The sequence below is a fragment of the Monopterus albus genome, unplaced genomic scaffold, assembly GCF_001952655.1.
Source record: "Monopterus albus unplaced genomic scaffold, M_albus_1.0 scaffold41.1, whole genome shotgun sequence".
NCBI classification, from domain to species: domain Eukaryota; kingdom Metazoa; phylum Chordata; class Actinopteri; order Synbranchiformes; family Synbranchidae; genus Monopterus; species Monopterus albus.
Window position 1 is genome coordinate 794,495 of NW_018127921.1, and position 25,343 is coordinate 819,837.

Consider the following 25,343-nt stretch of genomic DNA (forward strand, 5'->3'; position numbering starts at 1 on the left):
GGCCAATGGTAAGAATCCCTACTCTCAGACTTATACACCTGCCTTTCCTCTGCTCTCTCTTCTACCTCCTCTCCTTCTTAGACCAACAGTAGCCAAATTTCTGCCAGCACCCTGTAGGTCAACAGCATTGGTGGCGGTCGTTGTTAACCTGGGCCTCGACCGATCCGGTATGGAATTCACATTGATGATTCGCATGTTTAAATTTGGCATGTTTTTACGCCGGATGCCCTTCCTGATGCAACCCTCTCTATTTATCCGGGCTTGGGACCTGCACAGAAGTCACTGGCTTGCAACCCCTGTGGCTAGATTAGTGTGAATCCCCATCATCAAAGAAGCAAAAAGACACAAAGAAACGGGACAGGCGACGGCACAAGGCGAGGATAAACACTGGTGTGACGTTTCCCAGATGGAAATCCTTGATGAGAGACAAATGTTTCTCGAAGGACGCCGAAGTTGCCTGTTTTCTGCTGGCTAGGTCAATTAGCCAAGCAATTAAAGTTAAGCTAAATGCATGTTTTTGTTTGGTAGCTTTAGCCAGAACATGGCCCGTGTGAAGTAACCCACTGTGGTCAAGTGAGCTGCTGTTAGCTTTTGCTTTGTCCTATACTTATGGTAATCGTTCTGAAGTCCATTAGCAATCTGCAGCTTCACCACTAGATGTCGCTAAATCTGAGCAGAATTTGAATAATACTTTGTTAAAAACAGTGAGGGTTTTATGGGTCATGCTACCTGCTCAAATGGACTCTTGGTCTTGATGCCTTTCCCTCCTACAAAGACCCAGTTATCTCGGAAGCCCAAATTACCCACAGACGTGCTGCCCAGCTCGCCAATTAGCTTCCTGGTTTCATCGTTCATTCTACAGAACAAAGATAGCATTACTTTACAGCCACACCTGCAGTGACACAATAAATATTAAAGACATGTATTTATGAGAAGTTAAGTGGTAGGGGATAGTGTGCAAAAAGTCCTCACTTTGTTGCAGCATCATCAAATGAGGCCATCATCACAATTGTTCCATCTTCAATTTCCTTTAGGAACTTAAGGAAGGGAGCCACTTCTACAGAAGATTTCACGTGGTTAAACACAAAATATGCATCAAATATTTAAAAGAAAGTTTTGAAATGCACTCACCTCCTCCCCACATGTCAAAAGATGCTGTATTGATAACTGCCCCTGTTTTCCCTGTGGGGGGAAAGGATCCCAGTTTATTCTACTTTAAATCTAGGTTTAACAAACATTAATTAACAGGAGTATACGTTTTTTACTACATTAATGACAAACTCATGGCAGTTGTTCATTACTATGCAATTACCTCTAGGAATTGTATATTTTGGTTTTGAAACGGACAGGGGTACTCAGCCTAATTAACAAGAAATATTATTATGAATAGAACCAAAATATTCTGCTGTGGAGAGGCTTAGGGTCTTAGCAGTTCTAGCGTAGCACTATAATATCATAGCTGACTATCATTATCATCAGGTTATTTGTCTTCGAGGTGTGGAACTCTATCCGATTGGATTACCATTAACCAGGGCAATGTTGATTCCTCTTCCTACGTTGTTTTTCACACCACTCATTAGTCTACAGTAAGGAAGAGAAGCACAATAAGAGCAGACCCCTTAGAGCACAAGACACAAAAAAGGCTTATAACACACTCTCGTGCAGTTGCATGCAGATTTGTGTATGATGTATTTGTCACCAACTAAAATTCCACCTGTGGTGTTTAATAGGTAATAAATAACATAATTGGGATACAAATACTGTTCATTAATTGATGCATAAAGTGTCCTCAGAGCTGCATATACTTACATTACAGAGTGTTTTAAATATTTCTGTATACTGCACAGTACAAGGTTACCCAGTGTAAATATTGTTGATAAGAAAGCAGTTCTGGGACTATAATGACACCCTGCCAATTTTATTAAACAGCCAGGACTTTTTAACAGGTGAGCTGACTGTTGTAACATGTTATAAAGCATAAAAACTCAGATATGACAACTATCAAGTTCATTTTTGAGTTTACATTTGATTGTGTTATTGAAATTAGTGGTCAGATTGAACAACTACTAATTTGAGATATATATAAAAATCATCGACCGCACTTCTGTTACTACTTTTCAAGCACAGAATGCAGCTGCAGTCTACCCTATTTAAAACTTACTGCTGTGAAGCTATGAAATAAAGCTCTGAGCTCTTACACTTGGTCCTCCAGGCAGATTCTGGGCCCCACCACAGTGGCTGCTCCACTCGCTATCTTGAAGGCAAAGTGTTCAGGTGGACATTCTTTGGACAGCCCACATTTGTACCCGTCTGACTTTGCTGCTGTGAATACACAAACTCCATTTATAAATCAAGTTACAGGAAGTGCAGTCACACAAGCCTATTGACAAACAGGTGCAGACACAAAACAAGAAGCAAGAGTTCAACTTCAACTCCACCAAAAGGGACCTATTTATAATCTAAATGCTGTGCACCGACTTCAACACAAACCTTAAGCTGTGTAGTGATTTTCTATTCAACAGAAGCCTACAGATAAATTTAGCCATATCCAGTCTTCTAGTGCCAACTGGTACAGACACATTTACACAGGGAGGAACATGTATTAGATGTGTCACTTGATGAGCAAATAACAGATGAAGCAATAGTAATTTGAGCATACTTACAGTCTTCATTCATTCGCTTAAATTTGGCTGAAAAGAAAAACAACACCACATGATTAAAGAGATTTTCACTGGCCACCTAAATGTTGATTATTTAAATGCAGCTCTGTGGAAACCCCCCTTCCCTTAAAAAAAAAAGCACTTGTATGAAAAGGAAACAAGGAGAACACTATGTACAATGTCATATTTATCTAACTGAACATAAACTACAACAGTACAAAACATGTTGCTACATTTGCATCTAAACTGTGCATATGTATTTGTATATTTCTAAGTACTTTATTTTTATTTTCCTAATGCACATTCTTTTTCTGTCTTTCTTTTTGGTCTGTAAGCCTTATCTTGTTTACTTGTCTACTCATTCCTTTACAGAAGAACATTGTACACACACAGAGAGCCACTGTACCAGAGTCAAATTCCTCGTGTGTCCAACACACCTGGCCAATAAAGCTGATTCTGGGGTCTGAGTCATAGTAATTGAGTAAATATGTGCCCTGTTTGATTTCCATCTGGTACTTTGGCACATCCTTAGCACTGCTAATCAGTCTAATACCTGCAACTGTAATGAGTTTCATCTTGTTACTCACAAGACGCATTGCCAAGTATAAAATCCATGTTGATCTCTAGCAGCTGAAAAGCCAGAAAGACAGCTAGGAAGAAGACGAGGGTAAGTGTTGCTAACTTCAAAATACCTGCAAAGGAAAGAGATCAAATAGACAAACAGTTGTTTATCAGCACAATTCAAATTATTTAACAGCCCCCATAAAGATTTCCCATGGTCTTACATACTGTTGTGTATAATAACCTTACTGTATAGCTTTAAGGGCATACACTTACTGCCAGGCCTGATCATCTTTTATCGAGTCTCCAGCCGCTTTATCCACAGCTACCAACCTGCACCAGTAAAACACAAAATCAGTTGTGCTGGTTTTTCTTTTTTATCCGTTTCTCCTTAGCCTACAGGAGGTAACATTTGAGAGGGGGTCCATAGTAACATGGCATGGATGGAACACTGAATGGGCCTGTCAGGCACAAGGCTCAAGGGGTCAGGGACCTGGGAGACTGGATTGGCACATCTACCTGCCTCCTAATCTCCTCAATAACCACCTTCCTCGTTAAACTGAAACCACCACCTCCATGCTGTACCTGCCCTACAATATTCCTATATTTAAGAGCTGCCTGAGCCTGCAATACTGCCTCCTTCAGGTTCCACTTAATCCCTGCTGAGACTATTGGTGCTGCACTCTGCACAGCTACATCCCTGGATTCCTCTAGCATTATCTCCAGTCTAGCCTTAGCACATTTAAAATCCTCTGGTTATAGGGAGCTCCAAAATCCCTTTTCCACACAGGGCCGAGGGCTGTGGCAGCATGGAGCTCCCAGCCACTTCCTAATGCACGTGCTAAACACTCTAAATAAGTGCATCATACACTGTCAGTGGCCATAACAATTGTGGCAAAAGACCAAACTGCAGGCACCACAGTTTGTGTTTGCCTGGGAGGCCTGACGCCTCTATGCTCTTAATCCTATCAAGTGCCTGCTGTCTCAAGGCCTAAATCTGCTCTTTATCACTACGAGCTGCATCATACCACCTACCTAATCTTTTGACTGGCCTCTATACAGGATACAGTATAGAATAATACAGTGTTGGAATTGGCTTATTATTTAAACAAAACCTGTTATCTGACAGCACACCTTTCCCCTACTGAAATGCTCCTTGATTTCTCTGGCTTCACCTTCATTCTAGCCCACTTTAAGTTAGCATTCAGCTTGTACAATAGTCTTTTGGTACATGATACTGTGGTGGTGATAGTTGTCAAGTCATGCATGTACGCTCTTATGGGTGGCAACTGTTGCCATGACGGAAGCCTCGCACCTCCTGCAACCCATCTAGATGTCCTAATAATAACCTCCATTGCCATTGTAAACAATAGTGTTGAGATGTGCATCCTACCATGATGCGTATCTCCAGTTGCTGCCAAGCTGTAGTATACTCTGCTATTGTGAAAGATACAGTGCCTATAAAAAGTATTCACCCCCTTCAAGTCAGTATTTAGTCAATGCACCTTTGGCCGCACTCACAGCACTGACATCCAAGATTCAAGATTTTTATTTGCTATTTATGCATAAACAGACAGTTTAGGCATATAGGAATTCTTGTGCCGCTTTCTTGGAGTCAGGTAAAGAGTTAAAAGCCAGAAAAGAACACCTAGTCTGAAAATAAAGTTACATAAGAGTGACATACTATAAAAACGCAATACAAAAAAATAAGATAATAGATAACAGATGAGGTCATGAGCGTCAACTATTTCACATAGTGGAGTTGGATATGGTATTTCTCTTGGTGAGGTAGTGAGGGGTTATTGCACATTTTTCTCACATTTTTGTATTTCAGTTTTACTGTGGCAGGTAAAAAGTTGTTGTAACATCTTGTTCTGTGTGTGGTAATACTGTCCGCCCTGCTGTGCCTGAGGCTGTAGATGCAGTTTCTGTGTCTGAGAAGGCAGCGAGCTGGGTGGAGTGTCTCCGATTATGTTCTCCCTTTTATTCGACAGCGCTGTGTGTACAGTGTGTCCATAGCAGGCAGTTCAGTCCCAGTGATCCTCTCTGCAGTCTTCATGACCCTTTGAAGAGCCTTCCTCTTTGCTTGTGTGGTGTTACCATACCAGACTGTGATGTCAGTAGTGAGGACGCTCTCTACCAGTCCTCTATAAGCCTGGGTGAGAGGGCGACGGTTCAACCCAGCTTTTCTGAGCTGCCTGATAAAGTATAGCTGCTGCTGGGCTTTCTTCATTGTGGAAGCTGTGTTCAGTGACCAGCTCAGGTCAGATGTCACCTGCAGGCCCAGGAACTTGTGGCTGTCTGCCCTCTCCACCTCAGTCCCTTTGATGGTCAGAGGCAGCAGAGGGGAGGGGTTCTTCCTAAAGGGGTTCTTCCTTTTTGAAACCTATTAAAGCTTCAGCACTGCTTGAGGTTTTCAGGCAGAGATATTAATTGAACCATGATTGATGAAGCCCAGGATGGTGTTGTTGTCAGCATATTTAATGATGATGGTGTTGTCCTGGTTGGAGACACAGTCGTGGGTGTACAGGGTGAAGAGTTTGGGGCTGACACAGCAGCCCTGCGGTGAGCCTGTGCTGAAAGTGAGCTCAGCAGAGACCCGCCCTCCCATTCTGTCCACCTGTGGTCTTTCAGTCAGGAAGTCCAGAGTCCAGTGGGAATCAGGACCCCAAGGTCTATCAGCTTCTCCATCAGCCTGCCCGGACGAATGGTGTTGAATGCAGAACTGTAATCCAAGAAGAGCATCCTAGCATAGGTACTGCTGTTGTCCAGGTGTTTCAGGGTATGGAATAAAGCCAGAGCCACCGCATCATCCACTGATCTGTTGGGGTGGTAGACTGTGTGGATAGGTCGCAATCAGACTTGCACATCTGGACACTGCAATTTTACTCCATTCTTCTTTGCAAAACTGCTCAAGCTCTGCCAGGTTGCGTGGGGGATTGGGGTGAACAGCCCTTTTCAAATTTAGCCACAAATTCTCTATTGGACTGAGGTCTGGGCTTTGACCTGGCCAGTCCAGAACACTCACCTTGTTCTCTTTAAACCATTTCTGTGTAGCTTTCGCTGTATGCTTCGGGTCATTGTCTTGCTGGAAAATGAATCTTCTTGCAAGCCATAGTTCTCTTGCTGGCTGAATAAGATTATCCTCCAGGATTTACCTATATTTTGCCTTTACAAGCCTTCCAGGGCCAGCTGCTGAGAGGCACTCCCCACAGCATGACGCTGCCACCACTGTGCTTCACAGTGGGGATGTGATATGTTTGTGGTGATGTGCAGCGTCTTGTCTGATGGCCAAAATGCACCACTTTGGTCTCGTCAGACCAAAGAGCTTTCTTCCACTTGACAATGGAGTCTCCCATATGCCTTTTGGCAAACTCTAGTAGAGATTTAATAGGAGATTTCTTCAACGGTGGCTTTCTCTTTTCCACTCTTCCATAAAGCTTTGAGTGGTGAAGAACCCAGGCAACAGTTGTTGTATGCAGTGTCTCTCCCATCTCAGCTGCTGAAGCTTGTAACTCCTTCAGAGTAGTCACAGGCTTCTTGGTGGTCTCTCTCACTAGTCTCCTTCCTGCATGGTCACTCAGTTTGAGGACAGCCCGATCTAGGCAGATTTAGACATGTGCCATATTCCTTCCATTTCTTGATGATGGATTTAACTGAACTCCGGGGGATGTTCAGTGCCTTGGAAATTTTTGTGTATCCATCCCCTGACTCATTCTTTTAATAAGCTTTTCTCTGAGTTGCTTGGAGAGTTATTTTGTCTTCATGGTTAATGGTAAACCAGGAATACTGATTAACCAGTGACTGGACCTTCCAGACACAGGTGTCTTTATACTACAATCACTTGAGACACATTCACTGCATTCTGGTGATCTCCATTTCACTGTGAGACCACTAGCACCAAATGGCTGGACCTCTGCTGAATTACATCAGTCATTTTAAAAGGAGGTGAATATTTATTCAATCACTTATTTCACACTACAGACTTTTATTTAATTGACATTAACACTACTATATTACTACAGACTTTTATTTAATTGACATTACTTTGTAGAAACCTGTTTTCACTTTGACATTAAAGGTTTTTTTTTATTTTGTCAAAAAAGCCAAATTATATTGATCATGATTGATTTATAAAACCAATAAAAGGGTAAAACCATCCAAGGGGGTGAATACTTTTTATAGGCACTGTATCTGGATATCCTGAAAATATTCTCTCACTAGCCCTTTAACTAGCTCCAGTACTTTAAAACAGGCTAGTGCTTCCCACAGTAGGCTATGGGGTACAGAAACACATCTAAAACAGAACATGTAAATAGCTTTTCGTCCCTCCTTGCTGACTGAATTTGATGCCAGATATTACTTATGAACTGATGTGATGCTGAAAAACCTGCTACTCCGGCTACAACTTATTCCTGTGTTATGCATTAGAAGGCACATAGGCCTCTACTGCCCTTTGTCATCTGAAACTTTCTCCTTGGGGATAAAGATCCCTCCTGCTCTTCTCCATGATCAAGCTTCTTCTTCCATGTTACTCTGCTAATTTAAATATCTTATATGGTACATCATTCTCTCAGTGTTGGTGCTTTGGTGTTTATAGGCTGTTCTACTGCCCCAATGGGGGCATGTGTACTGGCAGACCTAGATTCCTGTCCCTATCTTAATCTGTATCTTTTCAAAGTAAGCCTCTAGTTCTCTCTTAGGAACTTTCAGGGTGCCTCTTGGCTCCTCTAAGCCTTTCTGCTCTCCTTAGATTTGCCAACCTAGATTTCAGGTCATTGTGTAACATATTAAAAGCACCACAAAAAGTGACTACATATAATGTGGTTACTCAGCCTGTAAGACTTGCTCCCACAAGTGTTAGAGAAGTTTACATGTCTCTACACAGGGGGCCTTAGTTTCACAATCCCCCCGTGGGCGACGGTGTGGGCGATGGCTAATAGTGGAAATTTGATATTCCAAATTTAACGTCACTTTAGCTTTAAGTAAATGAGTGTCAAGCGGTTATAATGAACCTACCTACCGTTAGTTGACCGTGCGATACTGTAGGCGTCATACCCTGCAGGTCAAATTTGAAAAACTAGCCGTAGTACTGAACGATCAGATCGGCGCTGCGTTGAGTCACTGCTGTAACATTGTCACTTCCTTGTCTGGGAATGCTGCCTTTAACTGAGACCGTAATAACTCCCGTGTCAACACAGTTAAAATAATACTCGGATCTAGCGCTAAAAAGCACTTTTTGGATGAACGCTCACACTTTGCTTACCTGTTAAAATGCCACGATAAGGACAAATGCTGGCGCGGCTTCCGTCATTCGAAATGTTTCTGGTATTGACAGCTGAATCAACTGAACAAGGAAAGACCGCGAGAGGTTCCACTCTGTCGAAAAAAACTAAGATCAACAAGCAGGAAGGCCCGTAGAGAAGTGACGTTTACAGAAACGAAGCTTCAAGGTTATGCATTATGCAAAGCACATATTCATGTTCAGCCAAGTCCAACATTAATCACAAAATCGCTTTTTTGTGTGACAACTTTCAAAACTCTGAGCAGAATCTACAAATAAAGTAATACAAATAACATTTAAACAACTTTAATTGTAGCATTCATCACCTCATTTTTGCTTCTATGTATGTATGTGTGTGTGTGTGTGACATTCATCACCTCATTTTTGCTTTCATGTATGTGTTGGTTAGCAGGATCACGGACAAATGACTGGATGGGTCATCAGCATACTTGGTACAGACACTGGTGGGGACCAACCTCAAAAGTGATTAGATTTTGGCTGAAAAGGTTAAAGGTCAAAGTCACAAAATGGAAAAAAAACATTCACACAATTCCCATCTTTAACATGAGGCTTGAAGGTGGTTTGAAATTTTACACACATATGTGGAGTGGCAATGTCTATCACCAGACCAAATTTCAGCTGGATTTCAGCTCTAAAGGCCATTTAAAGTTAGCATTGAAAACCCCATATAACACATATTTTCTGCAATAACTTGGCCTGTAATGAAGATAGAACCTTGACATGCTCAGGTAAGATGCACAGAACTGCTTTTGATACCTTAAAAGTTGATCCAGATCAAGGATTTTAGGATACATTTGTGTTGTTCTGGATCTCATTTTTCACAAGGGACCCACCTGCGTGAACAAACGTAGCGAGGTACATGTGCTCTCTGAATGCTCTTGTTAGTGAGGGTGATTTGGTAAATCTATATATATGAAATAATACTCCTTTCTATACGTACAAATTTAACAGTTAATCCTGTCCAACATATTACCATATTGAATATTGAAGAATGAAACCAGTTAAACATATGACAACCATTTATTCATACACAAATATGTGGTTCAGTGATAAATTGTTAGATTGACAAAAGGCACTTAGTACTTCCTGTTCAATCTGAGTCCAATTTCGTGGATGAATATATTTCAATGTATTTTATTTTGCTGCAATGAGGTAAAAGAAATTCTCAATGCTTGTTCTATTGTTATGAGCTCTTTTTGAGCCATCTCAATGCGTTTTTATTTTGTAGCCTACATTACTTCTACTCTGTAGAATAGTGGCCGTAGTAGCAAGTTTTTCGAGTGAGATGTCTTAATAATAAATTATCTTTGTTTCCGTCGCACTTGTGCTTCCTGTTTTTTTTCTTCTTCTCTGGTCATTTTGAAACAGATGGGACATGTCCATCGCCACCAGCGCCATCTGATGGACTAACGCTTTAAAACAAACGTTTAATGTACAGAATATTTTGACATATATCATATAACTCAACAGGAAGAGCACATAATATGCAGTTTTTTCTTGTGTTTTTTTACAAATGCATATTTTTAGGATGGCATGTTTGTTTTCACTTGGAACACAAAGTAAAAAGGTGATGCAAAACACAGTAAAGAAAAAACTAATACAAATCAAAGATTAAGCTAAGTAGAGCAATGGCATTAAGCAAGTTCAATAAATTAAGTTATTTAACATTTTCATGCTTTTCATTCTAAATCACAGAACTTGGCATGGTCCAACAAAATGCAGCTGTCATTGTTTTTGGCACCGTTGGTTTTAATCATAACATTCATTATATCCAAACGTGTCATTCAATAAGGTCCTGGCAAAATAAGAATAAATATCAGTATCACACCATCTAAAAGAGATTTTGACCTCAAATCAAAATATTTACAAACAAGTGATAATTACATACAAGTGTTATAAAATGATACTAGTGGTAATAGCTCTTACCTCATCAGAGTCCTGCTGGCAGGCTGTGCTATTGGTACTAGTGACGCTTTCGATATCAGGTGTAATGCTGTTATCATCCTGAATCTGAAGGTTAGAGAACCGATACACGGGTGTCCTGTATAGAGTAACAGGAAACCACACTGGTCAGCTTCTACTGAGTGCCAAAGTTGTACATGCTGTGTAGTAGTGTGTCTAGCTCACCTGTATCTATAAACCACTCTCCTCACAGCCAGGATAGCGGAAGCGATAGCTACCAGGACAATAACTCCTGCTCCTGCACACACCAGGATCAGGACTAGCCTCTCTCGCTGGAAAATACATGTAGCAGTTGTTATATTCCTAAAAACTGAATATGGTTATGTGAAGGTATGCACACTGCCTAGAGCAATAGATCTACTAACTGGTGTGTCAAAGTGTATGACTTGAGGCGGCTGCCAGCTAGGTGGACCAGGGCTGGATTTAACACCACAGGGTCTGACTGTCTGCTTTCTGAACTGAGGCGTGAACCCTCCCTCACATTTATTACTCGGGACCTTACGATACCTACAAACACAGTAAAATGGGTGAGTATGTGCAGGATGTGTTTCTCCTTATTTTGAAAAGCAGTGACTGTTTTTACCCTGTTGTCAGAAGCTCATCCTCCTCTCCATTCAAACAGAGCTCCAAAGTTTTATTTGCAGCACTGAGTTGTCTCACACACTCTGATGTAATCACATCACGATAGTAGGTGTAGTCACTGTAAAAAACAGAAAGCATGTTCACTAGGGACTATCCTCCAAAACGGGTTCAGAGGCTGATTTGAAAATGGCATAACATTTCTATAGTCCCTATAAGATGTTATAAACACTGTCTTACCACAGGTAATCTTCTCTGGTACACAGGCAGGGGCTTTGCTTTTTCCTCACCACAAAGTTTCTCCCATTTCTGCAAACAGACTGTTTCTTTAACCTCCTATAAGTCTCCTTGACACCCAGAACACAGCCGTTCCTCTCCAAGTCCCCCCCTCCTGTAGAATGGGCCAACCACTCTTCATAATCCTGATCATTACCTGTCAAGTCAGATGATGACCAAGCAGAACATAACTATCACTGGCAAGAGTATTTTTTACATTAGGACAAACTGTCCTCTTTTCAAAGCATGTCTGTAAAATGTATTAAAAACAGGAACAGTACCTAAGAATAATATGTTTTTAGGTATTAGTTTAGGTTATGGAAAGTCCCAGGTAATGGTAAACTGCTGTATGGCTCCATCTGAGTGGAGAAAAGTCAATGCACCACCAGGTGGCAACATACCCTGTAAAGGAAGAGGAAAGATAAAGTAGCTGACAGCATTTAACATCTTGACTTACACTCTCTAGTAATGAGGCTCTGGAAATCAATGGTGACAGCCACCCACATGGGCTGGCCGTCATCCTCGGGCCGGAAGCCCCACACGCTGACAATCATCGTCCCTGGCTCGGCGGCCAGGCCTGCAAAGAAGAAGGGCTGCTCAGTGAAGTTATACAACTTCCAGCACTGGCCCTCGTCAGTGGAGAACCTGGTGAAGAGAAATGTAGTGAAAGTAAATTAGGGTATTATTTGAGACATTTATGAGCAAAGTAACTTTCTTATAATGTTAGTTAATTGTACAGGAGGTTAAAAAAAAATTTGCTCAGTACTTAATAGTCTTGACTTGTCCTTCATGCTGTGCCTCCACAGCCACAATTAGACCACCAGAGTTCAATATGCTGTAGTGGTGAGGACCCCTCAGTGTCCCCCACCAGTTATAACCCCCATCTGAGGACACAAACACATCTGGGTGCTGTGATGATGAGAGAGAATCCCCAACAGTGCCTGGAGAAGATATTATATTTAGATCATTATCTCATTAGACTTACAATTTATCTTAGCAACTGAGATAAGAATTTCTTATAATAGCAGAGCTATTTAAATTTGAGAGTCTAAATTCTGAATTAATTGATCCTTTTTAACAAAGGTTGAGTAAACTGCAGTTAAATTACCATGAGCGATAACCAGACCAATAGCAGTCGGCTCAGACAGAGCCAGCATGGGAACTATTCGGTTGTTCCGACTGTGTTCTCCATGAATATGAAGATTGCACTGATGAAAACCACACACAAAAGCACTTTAGTGAACAATAACTACCTTGAATATGTTAATGCCAGTGAATACATTTGCAAACAGCTATTATTTTGTCTGCATGCAACATACTTTCTTAACTGGCTCTCCACAATCCACATTCTCAGGTTTGGTAAGTTGTCTCCACGTCCCTCCTCGGTTGAAGGAAATGACAGATCTTATTCGGCCATCTGCAACAAGACAGAATGTTACGGTCATAACCAAGTATTATATCAAAATGAAAAGGTGAATGAATGGCTATAAAAGACAGCAGCTTGTTGTGAGGAAGGTAATGAGAAGTAAGTGAACCTCAAGGCTTAGGTGAGTCATTAGAGCTGGCTAACATCTCTATTCATGAGGCCCCCATATGCAACTCATGGGCCACGGCAGAACACCACAAAGAAAGCAGCTGCTCTCCAAAAGCAACATCCCTGCAGGCCTAAAGTTTGCCAAAAAGTGCAGTGACAATCCACAACTCCGCTGGGAAAATCCTTTGTAGACTGACAAAGCTAAGGCTGGATTGTTTGGGAAGAACACTACATGTGCTGTGAAAAGGGATGCCAACAAAGAAAACTCCTCCCAAGCCAAAGACATTCTGTGGAAGGAGCATTGCTGCTTCTGGGCCTGGACATCTGCCATCATCAAGGAGAAAATAAACTCCCAAGCTTATGGACATACACAATCATGTTAGAGCAGCGGTTTACCAGTTGAAGCTCTGAAGACGTTGGCTGATTCATCAGGACAATGGCCTTAAACATCAATAACTCTACTGAGGAAAGACATCAAGACATAAATCTAACTTTTAGAGCATTCCAGTCAGAGCCCAGACCTTAATCCAATACAAATGCTGTGAGATGACCTCACTGACTTTTCATTCCATACATCTTAAAGGTGCATTAACTAAGATTTTACACATATCTGTATATTTGATAAAGAGAGAAAAACAACAAACTGACAACATAAGAGGGTCCATAATGCATACAAGGGAAGGGCAGTGATGACTAAGGAGACCAGGATGGTAAACACACAAACTAACGACAGGAACTAGGATAGCAGAGGATGAGAACGGACAGGTGAACAAAAAGAACCAACGTAAACAATGTAATCCACAGCACAGAGACTGTCAGCGTGGAAGACAAAGCACATATTTCTGTGTTGCTAACCGCATAATTAGCGTGATAAGGTCAAGCCAAAACGCACAGAGACTGTCAGCGTAGCATCTTACACACGTCTAAAAATATGCGGGTCAGACACAACAGTTGTATAACTTACTTTAAGTATAATACATTACATGTTGCAATGCTCCATCGACGACGGGGCGTCTGCCAGAGGTATAAATAAGGAAGCCAACAAATCACCGGAATACGCCTCAGGTGTGCGCACCGACCCACGAGTAATTACCTGATGCGACACAGATGAGGCGTTGATCCCGCAAAAAGGGAGAGCAGGAGAGGAAAAAAGAAAGAGAGGCAGGTCCAAAATCCACAGAGTGCTGTTTGTGCATTATTAGTTTAACCACACTGTGTTTGTCTGTATTTGTCTTAGATGAAAATTAGATAACATTATTTGACCAGATAAAGGAATTCAATTGTTTTTAGAACTGTAGAAATAGTGGACAAAGTGGTGGACGAAGCTAAAAATAAAATAAGACCCAAGTTATGATAAAGCTAAAGTATTCTTGAAGATGTAGCCAAAATTGTGAAATAAAGGGCTTCCAAAAACCTTGCATGTGTGCAAATGAAAAGCTGGAAGGCCTACCCTCATCCAGTTTATTAGTGAGGTAGACTCCTCTCATTGAAGTTATGTTAGTGAAGTCACTCTTCCTCTGTCCATCAAACAGGTGGCGCTCGAGTGACTTGTAGAACAAGATCCCACGGTCGTCTGAGATGTACATGGTCCCAAAGTAGGTGTCTGGAGTAAAGTACAAAGAGACAGGGGAAAAGAGAGAATTTAGAGAAATGTCCCTAGCAGATTGCAGTGATAATTTAATGACGTTAAAAGACTACGTGCAGGAGCTGGTGTCAGTTGATGTTGGGCTGACGCAAATGCCAGCATAATGACCAAAAGTCACTGTCAGTCATATTTTATTTGCGTGAAGGACGAGCTTAGTTGAGGAAGGTGATGGACATTTCGTTTCATTATCTGTGTAGGTGTGTGTGGGTGTGTGTGTGTGTGTGTGCGTCTGGGTTACACCCAGATCCCAAGATGTGTTTGTCAGCGTTTGCTGTGTAACCTAAGGCTCCCTTCCTCCCAGCCAACAAAAGATAAAACCCATCTAACCCATATTTCCCTTATTTATCTCAGCATTAGAGAAAGTCCCATCACTTAACCAATACAGGACTAACTGGACCATGTTCTAGGGAAAATCAGTGAGTCAATGAGTAAATGTGAAAGATATGATGAGGGGGAGGTAGAAAGAGAGAGAAAGGAACTAAGCCCAGGCAGCGTGTGCAGACACATGCCCAGTATGATGGAATGATTTGTCATCAAAACCAAGACTTTGTGAAACCAGTCTGGCCTTTACTGTTGAGTTTTTTCATTAAAGGGCTTGAGAGAGATGTAAATTCAGTCACGTAGTCTTAATAACAAAAGATACAACTACATGTCAAGCATGTTTTTTAACGTGCATGTGCTCATGTATGTCCTTTGTGTGGGCAAAGGGATTAACTGTGCATGTGTACGTTTGTGTATTACCTCCTGGGTTGTCCACATGCATAAAGAGCATGTCCTCATCTCCGTCCAAGATGGAGTAGAACTGCAAATACACACACATATCGTATCACAGGAGACAGAACAAATGTGGGAGAGAAAATCTCAATTAGAGATTTAAAAAACAGTGATGACTAATTTACTCTTTGGCACAAACCTTGTCTAATCGTCGTGAGATAGTGTGTTGGTGTTTGTGCTGTCAACAAGATGTTGGTGTGTAAACACGTGCATGTGGAAGGTTGGGGGAGGGGAGAGAGTTGTTTCATCAGAACAGATGTGTGTTCATTTGGTGTCAAAAAAGGAAATGTTGCCACTTATGTTTTTACTTAACCAATCTCTGTAACGTTCAACCACTAAAAGCATGCATGTAAGTGAAGTACTTGGGCAGGAGAGTTTAAAAGTTTCCCAGCGCCTAGTCTGACTCAAAGTCTGGGTGCAACATTGACAAAAGGCTTAATTATATTAACATGTGTGCATTTCCTGTGGTAGGGCTGGGTATGGCTTGAATTGGTTTCAGTATCATTCCCCATAATGTCCTTTGGTACAATAGCATCTAAAGTTGTCAAATGTATAACATTTATTGTATACACACTCATACAGGAACATCCTTAACAAGATAGTCAACGTAAGGCAAAATTGTTAATGTAATAAGACACTATCTGACCAAACAACAAGTAAACAAGATTATACATTAGACCAGACATTCGTTGCTAGTTGTCAGTGCCCGACAGTTGTGATGTTTGGTGTTCTGGACACATTAAATCAGCAGCAAGGGAAGGAAGTAAGTTATTATCTTTTGTCTCTGAGAGTATTTAAATATTTGTTTGTCACCTGCTCAGTGGAGGCAGAAGGAAGCAGTGCTCGGCTGTAGGTCTCTCCTTGGTCCGATGAGAAATACATGATACGAGGGGATCTCTGGGAGCAAAGAAATGCATCAGTGACTAGAAATGAAGCTGTCATTGGAATGTGTTAGTGTAATATTAGTGGCCTTTCACACTGTTTGACAGAAACATAAAATCTAAAGAAGTGTGACATGTCTGTATAATAATATGTCGACTTTTTTTCTGTGCATCTCACCGGATCTTCCATCACAGAGAAGAAAAGAAAGGCTCCAATGTAGCCAAAACTGTAGATGTCACTGTGGATAATGGTAAAGGTCTTGCCCAGATCCTTCGTCCTCTTTAGCATTAAATCTCCCCTCTCGTCCGCCTCAACTGCAGTGACAAGAAGCAAAGCTTGTGATAGAAATATGATTCTGCTCAATGTAAGACTAGGACCATATTTCAGCTGACACTCCAGAGTCTTATTTACTGGTTTCCCCTCTGGTTAGATTTCGGTGAAGCCCTGAAGTCCAACTTCTGCATCTTTAAATTTTGATTTTAAGATTGTCAGATGGGGTGTGGATTTTTCACATTTAGATGTGAAAGGGTCAGGGTTATCGCTGGTTGTCTAAGCAGTACTTGTATTGTATGTGAACTCAGGGCTGTGTCCTGTCCCCTCTGTATGTCCTCTATTACAGTGATGGTAGAAATCAGGACAAGAACAGGCACATTCTTAAATGCACACATGAACAGTCTGAGCGATCACACTGACCTAATGGGCCTAGAAATCATTTCCAAAGCCAAAAACAATATTTAAAAAATGTCAATTTTATTTACAAAGTGGAATTTTTTGTGGCAGTACCTTGGTACTTTTATCTGGTCAGAGGTACATTTACAACAATTAGATGTGACAGGATCACTACATTAAACACATCATTTACAGACTGTACCACAAACTACCATCGATTGCCTACATTTTATCATATACTTGTTACTTGCGGTTTATTACCAGTGTACTTTAATGTCATGCTTACATGAATTTTGTCCTGTGCCGCATGATCAATAGCATTTTGCACACATGACAAAAGAAAATCATTCCAACAGACAAAGACAAGACAAATCAATATTACATGTCTGTATTGCAGTGTGTCTGTAATTTGAGGTAAAAGTGTATTAAAATGTATCACTAATTATACCAAATCCATGAATTAGCTGTCTAAATAACATTCCTATACTGTAGGTTCCTACCTGTGTCTACTTGGCTGCAGCTGAAGAACAAATTAATACCAGAGCCCCTGATGGAAAGAAGAAGTTAAAATGTTTCACAAAAAACAAAATGTCACAAGAATGTCCCTAGAAACTATTTTTAAAAAATGACTTTTTCCTCTTGTGAACACAACATAGTACATCAGTTCATTTAAAATTAGTCATTTAATAAAGTAAAATGACAATATTGTGTCATGATTTGTTTTCTTATATCCTTGTAATATTATAGAAATGCAATATTTCACAAAACATAACATTCTTTTAGAAACACTGGGATTAGGTGTGTGTTTATGTTTCCAGTTTTATTCTCACCATGAGAAAGAATGCACTCCATCGTGAACTTTTTTCCACTTGGCACCAAAGTCCAGAGAGAGCCACAGACTTCCCTGCAAGTCAGGAAACAAAGGATTGTTTAAGTTTACACTGAGGTGTGCGCATGATGTGTGCGTGAACATGGAGGATGCATACATGTGAATGTATGTAAGTGCAGGTTTTACACAGCGAATGGGAGACCAGGATGAACTTGGAAGTTTGGATAAATACTTCCAAAATGAGCAGGGGGAGGAGCAGAGGTGACACACAAAAGAGAGACAGAAAGAATCTAGTAAACTGTGTGACTCACATCAATACTGAGGGCAACAAGGTAGTCACGGTTGAGGAAGTGGTATGTGATTGGCTCAGCCAAGTGGAAGGGCAGCTGGATGAACTTGAAAGTTGCGCCGGCATCTGTAGAGGTGAAGATGATCCCACCTGGATTGTCCAACACTGGTGTGTCTGCTGTCAATATCACCTGTCCATTAAAAGTAGATCAAATCAATTAACAGCAGATACAAGAGGGACGGTTTGTCAGAGTAGATGTCAGGCTCCTAAAGAAAGTTTAACATGATTAAATATCAAAGGCACTTTGTTTACTACATGTTTAGCTTTTTTTGTGCAGAATGTCCAGAAGTTTTGGCTAAAATATGTCAGAGAAAAGTCTTTAAGGTTTACTGATACTAGATTTATTCTAAACATTTGCATCTCAGATCTCCATAGCACACAAATACAATGCATCTAATCTGATGAGGGAGAAGAAATTATGTAGAAAAAGCTGAATAAATAGGAGAAAGGGGGAGAAGGATTGCAACTGTGAAGATTCCAGCTAGCTATTTAAGATTTACTCCTGCTGTTACCAGGGCCAAAGTGTTATCCAAAGTTTGTGTCAATGCATTTCTTTGAGTGTATTTTTGAACATGTCAGCCAACACACCATACATAAGCAAAAGTGGTTTGAAAATGAAGCCGTGACGCAAGTTGAGGAGACAATTGAGCAACAAAATGTCATGATGTCTTCACACTTTTCTGAGGCAGTTTCACAAACACTTTGCTGTGTACAAACATGTTCCCTAACTAAAACTCAGTCAAACAAAGCCTTGTATCACAGCTTGGTAGGGGAGAACCAGATATCGACTTACAGAGCTCCCTGGTCCAACGCTAACTCCAAACTCCTCTCTTATAAAGGTGTTGTTGATCCGGTGGGAAATGTCGCGGAATAACTTTCCGTAATCCGTACTGATGAGAAAGGAGAGATTCCGTTTGTAACATGCTGCCCATGTTACGATGCAATTCCCTGTTATATATCACAACTCACCTCCTGTAAAGTCGTGAGGAGCCTGCATATAGGAAAGTATCAAGTGGAGCATTAATTGTAGACAGCACCAGGATGACCTAGGGAATGTGGTGACATGGTTAAAACGTAGACCAATTTTTCTAATATAAGTAGTTAAAACAACAAAATAAATAGCCTAAAAATATATTTTGCCTTATAACGTGTTGGAATAATGAAATGTGAATTGCCACAGGTCTGACAACTAAAGTATAAATTCTGAACATTTGCACATTTCTGAGTCAGGCTGTGTCTACGAAAGCAAGTGATGTGTTGTATGGAGATGTAATACTTCAGGTAGTATTAAGATACTCACTCCGGTACCATCACCCACCCATGTGAGAATTACATGAGAGCCATCATCACCATTAAACCCTGTCTAGGAGGAAGAGAAAAGAGAAAGGCTCACACGTGACCATTTCTAAAGTGAATCATAAACCAAACATAACCAACCAAAATCCATAGCGCTGCTTACAAAATGAGGTTAATAGCCTGATAAATATAATTGTTGATTATCCTATTGTCCGTAATTGTTAGCAGGTGTCATTTAGTATCACAATGGGGCTTAAAATCATTTTAATTCTTTATTACTTTATGTTTCTATTACAGTTTCACGTGTTTATTGTGTTTCTTAAATAACTTACAACTGAATACTATGGACCAAAGCATAACGCGAACTAACCACATCGCTCCCTGTTAGAGCCCAGCTGATCTGCTTTTGAGAAATTATTATTTTTATTTGTAAAAAAAATATGACTGCAAGATTAAAAAGATGCAGCAACTTCTTCGGGAGACATTACCCCTAACTCTTTTCACCAAACCTTCTCATCTTCAAAGCAACGTCACATAATTAAAACACACCTCATGAGTATTATCGTCCAGAACCTTGTTCTCAGCTGGAGTGAGGGGGAGCCGACAGGAGGTGAAGGGAGCAGGTTTGGATGTACCGCTGGTGCCTCTCCTGGGTCGTACACGCGCTTGGATCTCATCCTGCTGAGTCCGGTGGAAAGTCACCGTCCTCCCCCAGAGGCTTCTGCCTTCAGCACCCGTAAGAAGAGCGCACATCCCGAAGAGGACCACCAGTCTCCAGACCATATCGATACACTAATAAGAAGACGACAGTGGAAACGAGCCCTAGTGACTGAACTGCCTTCCGACACTGACTCAGTTTTAAAGCTGTTGCTCTCTACAGCCTAATGGGGCTGGTTAGTGCTTGGATAGGGGTCATTCACACAAAAAGTGCTGCGTCCTCCGCCAGCAGGTGTTTCTGCCCGTATCCGGGTGACCTGAGCTGCATGGAGGAATTACTTTTCAACGCACTTTGCGACCAGTGCAAAAAGCTAAAACGTGGGATTCAGTGCGAAGTTAATTTCTGATGCGTTCGCATATTGTCAAAAAATAGTGAAATTACGATTAACAGAGAAAAGATGGGGAGCAAGAGGCGTGAGCGCAGAATAACAGACATTCTATTGATGGATTTATCTTTTTTATTTATTTGCAATGGACACAACTGAACGCAAGAGGACGTCGTGCTTCAATTATAAGGTTTCAGGTTAAGTGAACATGCAACTCTCAGGGGTCAGGGTGGTTGGTTTTACGCACTGACGCACGACAAACACGGTCACTTTTCCCACAGTGGAGTTGTAAGCAAGTCAGCCACGTGTTTATTCGAAGTAAGCCCTCATCAAAAAACTAAGACAGCGAGATAAACTGTGCGACGGATGAAGTACAGATGTTTTTCTGCAGTCTGATCCGGCAATCCAGTTGCAACTATATTGTACTGCCATGGAAAATCAATACATTTCATGTCGAGCCGATGTCTTTTCCCCTCAAAAGTTGTTCAGATGCCATACTATGTAGGGTGAGACACAGAGAATGAGAAAGATTATTATTTTGTCTCTTTAAACAGTAATAGTTTTCTTTGGACTACAGCTCATGTTAATACTTTATCTTTTATACATTTTTAAAATAGGAACTAGTATCCAATTAGAGACAAAAGGAGAAAGGTTGTATTGGTTTATGCTGTTTAAAGGAAGGGAAGCCACACAAAACAAGAACTACTATTCTGTGGGCACCTGGATGGCACACGGTGTCAAAACATAAAATATAATGATTCACCTCTGTTGACTAGTCTCAGTTGTCAGTCTCCCACCCCCCAGTCTCAGATTTCATACCAACTAATTACAGTAAATAATGCTAAAGATAACTAGAGGTAAAACAAGCTTGGTTGCCCAGGTGCAGTGGGAAATAATAAAACAACAAGCTCAGGGTCCTACCTGAACTGTTTAACCCAGCTCACATATTGGTAGGGGCATTTCTTGCCTCCAATAATAATGGTAGGGACACATCCCTACCATCCATATGTAAAACTATTCCCTTGGACATATAGCTCTTTAAAGTTCTGATCAAGCTCCACAAATCCTACACTTCCCATAATGGTAGTAAATTCATTCTGTTGCAGGTTCAGCTTATGCTCATGTTCAGTTCAGAACAGTAGTACTTATAAGATTACAGGCTTGGCAGCCACCTTGCAGCAGTTATTGCATCATAGTTGTTTTTGTGGCTTTTGCAGGCTTTTAAGAAGTTGCAAAGCAGGAAGTGACACACCAACTGCTGACAATGGCGCTTTTAGTCCCTGCTAAGGGAATCTCCGGTACTGATACAGGCAGTGATAGTGGTAATTCAATGTACAAGATATGTTCGCTGCCTGAATGACTTTATGGCTCAGTAGCATTTCTGTCATCAGGAAGTGAATACTGATCCAAAAGTTATTCAACTGTAAAACTGAGGGACAAATCAGCCTAAAATCCTACCAGATAGCCAGACATCAGCGACAACGAGCTGGGGCTTCATCTCTTTGAGTAACTGCTGTCACATTACACATCATCATTTGACCATTTGATTCACTGAAGCATATTCATAAACCACAAGGACACAAGGTCCTGACTGTAGGGCTTGTGTCGTACAACCAGGAGATCTTTGTGACTGGTCTCTCCTACAGGTTCCAATAATGAATGATTTTTCTTTGTGGTCTAGAGAACTGAGGTCATGTCAGGACCCGTTACTCATGTGGGCTGTGAATTCCTTTGAGATATCACATGTGATTTTGTTAGAATCAATACGAATACATTTGACATGACTACTGCAAGTTGCCTTTAACAGTAAAGCATGTTTCTTACAGTGAAGATGCTTTGTGGGAAAATTTAACACATTTCATTATGTTACCCTGCCACATTAATCTTTAACTTTCTCTTTCAAGTCTCTTAAGAGGCTGTCTTCTTATACTCACTGAAATACTTGAATGCAATTTCAATCCTTTTATTAAAAAGAAAAACTCAAATACACAACAAAAAACAAAACCTTTCATGCTTTTAGTGCAAATCATTGTTCAGTAGTGATGTTATAGTCGTCATCAAATTTGTAGATGTAACACAGACTAGCTGCTATAGTGTTTAACAGCAGAAGGTACAAAGTAAAACAAATATAAGTGATGTGTGATTATGCATTGGCATAAACTCTTAGTGCAGAACACGTCCTACAAATCAGACATTACAATGATGCAGCTACACAACCATGGAACTAGTACGGTTATTATAAAGTCTCACTGTCTCTCAGTCCATTGCCACAGTGTCCAGCATGTCCACCCAGCAGATCTGCTTCACGGCCAAGATATTTCTCTTATGAGCCAATGTTCTTATTCACAGACGATCCTCTCTGGTGGCTACTTGATGAGAGTTCTCTCTGTGTATGGTGGTCTACATCCAGAATGTAGTCATGGTCCTGGATGTACATCAGGCCGCCAACGGAGTCCACTATTCCATAAATGATAGCAAGGACAGTCAGAGCTGTGCCAATTAAATAGAGCTTAAGGACTGCTGCCACCATGGCTCCTGTGGGAAAAGAGCACTTAGCTGCAGGAGAAAAACAAGATCTGTTAAATTTCTTATTGTGAATTTTCAGACACAGCAAGAATTTTAGATAGATAGATAGATAGATATTAACACACACATGAAAAGTAAATTACTGTATTACACAATATGGGAACTGGCAGAAGTTTACAGTAGGTGAAAGGGCTTCAATCAAATGTTCTGCAAGGAAAGGAGAGAGGAGAACACATCCACATGAGGAGCCAAGCACAACGATGCTGATTACATACAGGTGAAAAAAAATAATTACAAGACAAACCTAATTTGGATTTTGATACCAGAGTCGCGGTTGAGTTTGTGGGAAACCGTACGTGTGCATGTCGACGTTGTTCATTTTACGGTGTTGGCAACAAATAAGCCTTGAAACGTGAAGTCAAGTAAACGAACATGTGGGCAGCAGCCGAGTTATGGCCTAGCACATGGCTTTAGAAAAGACTAAACCTGCAAGACCGCAAGCGTCAGTTGTTGCTTGTTCCTCGTTTGCATGTCCTAAAACGTGGACACAGCATTTCGTAGGAAGAACTCACCAGAGGTTGCCTGATCTGCGGTTTCTTTGCCCGTTTCCTTCTTTTTCGTAGGCTGGCGCAATTTCCAAAAGCAACAAAGAAACACGACGTTTTCAGTTTGTTCTGGTATGTTGAGATCTCCACACAACCTGAAGCCCAACGCCGCCTCGTTCCTCTCTTTCTGCTGCTGTAAGAGCTCTATTATAAAGCGGCGTTAAATTACGCGTCACAGTGACGTCACAGGCAGGCAATTTCCTGAGTCTCTAGGCAGTGGTCACAGATTAGAGCAGGGGAATTTCTACTAGGATTTAAAGCTTGTTTTTACATTGAAAAGGGTTTCAGTCAGCTATTTTTATTTTTTTTTTGTCAGTTCAAGAATAATTTTGTAGCCTGTTAGATTTTATGTCCCCAAAGTGTGTTTTCAAGGTATTAATTAATCATACTTAGAGAAACAGCCGCCTGAAATTTATATAAATGGTTTTGAAACTCACGTGAGAAGTGTGAAGTCTCCACATTTCATAAGTTAATTTAGAAGAACTGTCATTTATCGCGTTATAATGTGGGTAATGTGCTGGACAGACTGGCCGACTAACTTACATTTCCACCCTTAAAGAAACTCTGATACTGTGGCAAAAAGGACGGGTCTGTGTTTTTGTTCTTAGTTGACATTGTTGTATATTCTCATCAAGGTTCAAGGGCAATAAGGCTACTGTAAGATCACCATGGCACCTCAGAGATTTAATCACTGAAGTTACCTGCTGTGCCAAATGCGTAAGGTGCGTAAATTCAAAGTTCAAAGAAATTGAGTTACATTTCACAGCTGTCTGGTCAGCGTGAGGATGTCTGGAAGTTGGCATTTCAAGGCTAGTTATAATGAAATGAAATGAAAGAGACATGATATACCTACAAGCGACATCCCGCATTTTGCCCTGCGCCCTGACTCTTGCTGTACTTAAATGCTACAAATCCTGGAATCAACTTTGTCCCAAAGCGCAGGTCAGCTTACCTGGCTGCTGGCATGGCAGGCATTTCAAGGCTAGTTAGCCTTGGTCAGCTTACCTGGCTGCTGGCATGGCATGTGTCAGGTGCGGTCAAAACGAACCACAGGTCAGGGGCAGCACCATGTCTTCACTTTTATTGTTTCAGGAAGATATATTTTATACTGTTTGCTGGTTTTATTGTGTCTAGTAGGCTAGCTGTTTTGCGTTCATATTAAAATCAGATTATTTGTTATTCGTATTCTTATTGTTTTCATTGCTATTATACATTTTTGGTGCCCCATCAGAGGCTTGACACCCAATAGGCACAGGGTGTGTCCTGCATTTACTGTAGGGCCTAGTTCTTGTTGGCTCAGCAAAAGATTGAGTAAACATCAAGGAACATACTGTATTCATAACTCATTCATGACACACATTCACAAAAAAAAAATTGATGGACTCACTCAGGCCTGTTCCTACCTCACCTTGTTAGAAGACCAGTGGTGTTTTGTTAGAAAAATAAACAAAATCTAGGGATTTCCTGTTTGCTCACATGCCAGAGTGGAGATTCCAGACGTTTACTATGGAAAACCTCCCATTTAGATGAATGAACAGCACAACATAGAAGTGCTGTTCTGTCTTTTTCATATAACAGTCACGAGTTCAGTTCACTGGAGGGATAATAGCACAGATGTAGGGTTAAATCTAAAACCATTTGCTAATGATTGCATCTGAGAGTATATCATTACTACACAGCTCTGTAGTTTGTACTTTCTTAGCTTGAATGAGTCACAGTCTTTCAGTTTTTAACTTCAAAGCAGTATTACCCTGAATGACGAGTCAAAAAAGAGTGGAGTGAGTCTGCAACATATTAACTCATACAAACACACACTGTAGAACTATTTTGGTTCTTCTTACCATTGCT

General features: G+C 40.9%; 2 protein-coding genes and 1 long non-coding RNA gene across 6 annotated transcripts in view; all 3 read right to left on the bottom strand.

Moving 5' to 3' along the window:
* fam3c (FAM3 metabolism regulating signaling molecule C) overlaps positions 1 to 8,591 on the bottom strand; it is a 12,580-nt gene extending 3,989 nt beyond the window's left edge. Inside the window, exons 1-10 of one of the 4 annotated variants that reach the window (XM_020599464.1) lie at positions 8,488 to 8,545; positions 8,245 to 8,390; positions 3,498 to 3,554; positions 3,248 to 3,352; positions 2,664 to 2,690; positions 2,199 to 2,322; positions 1,523 to 1,581; positions 1,132 to 1,182; positions 973 to 1,057; positions 730 to 856 (exon numbers count right to left, since the gene is read on the bottom strand). In XM_020599464.1, the coding sequence (XP_020455120.1) occupies positions 730 to 856; positions 973 to 1,057; positions 1,132 to 1,182; positions 1,523 to 1,581; positions 2,199 to 2,322; positions 2,664 to 2,690; positions 3,248 to 3,352; positions 3,498 to 3,513 (594 nt within the window). In that variant the 5' untranslated portion in view covers positions 3,514 to 3,554; positions 8,245 to 8,390; positions 8,488 to 8,545. The other 3 variants (XM_020599460.1, XM_020599465.1, XM_020599461.1) reach the window with 3 other exon arrangements.
* Positions 8,592 to 9,545: 954 nt separating this feature from the next.
* Positions 9,546 to 20,213, bottom strand: LOC109959854 (sortilin). The gene is made up of 21 exons (XM_020599562.1): positions 19,871 to 20,213; positions 19,326 to 19,388; positions 18,995 to 19,071; positions 18,819 to 18,915; positions 17,988 to 18,155; positions 17,678 to 17,751; positions 17,348 to 17,394; positions 16,356 to 16,492; positions 16,110 to 16,193; positions 15,264 to 15,324; positions 14,328 to 14,480; positions 12,663 to 12,760; positions 12,452 to 12,551; positions 12,110 to 12,284; positions 11,801 to 11,988; positions 11,308 to 11,500; positions 11,072 to 11,188; positions 10,854 to 10,995; positions 10,654 to 10,760; positions 10,453 to 10,567; positions 9,546 to 10,321 (listed from the first exon to the last, which is right to left on the bottom strand). The coding sequence occupies exons 1-21, from the start codon at positions 20,102 to 20,104 to the stop codon at positions 10,307 to 10,309; spliced, it is 2,445 nt and encodes an 814-aa protein (XP_020455218.1). The 5' UTR covers positions 20,105 to 20,213; the 3' UTR covers positions 9,546 to 10,306.
* Positions 20,214 to 22,311: 2,098 nt separating this feature from the next.
* Positions 22,312 to 23,716, bottom strand: LOC109959863 (uncharacterized). Its single transcript, XR_002274886.1, has 2 exons — positions 23,463 to 23,716; positions 22,312 to 22,920 (listed from the first exon to the last, which is right to left on the bottom strand). It is a non-coding gene; the product is annotated as an uncharacterized LOC109959863 (long non-coding RNA).
* Positions 23,717 to 25,343: the final 1,627 nt, after the last annotated feature.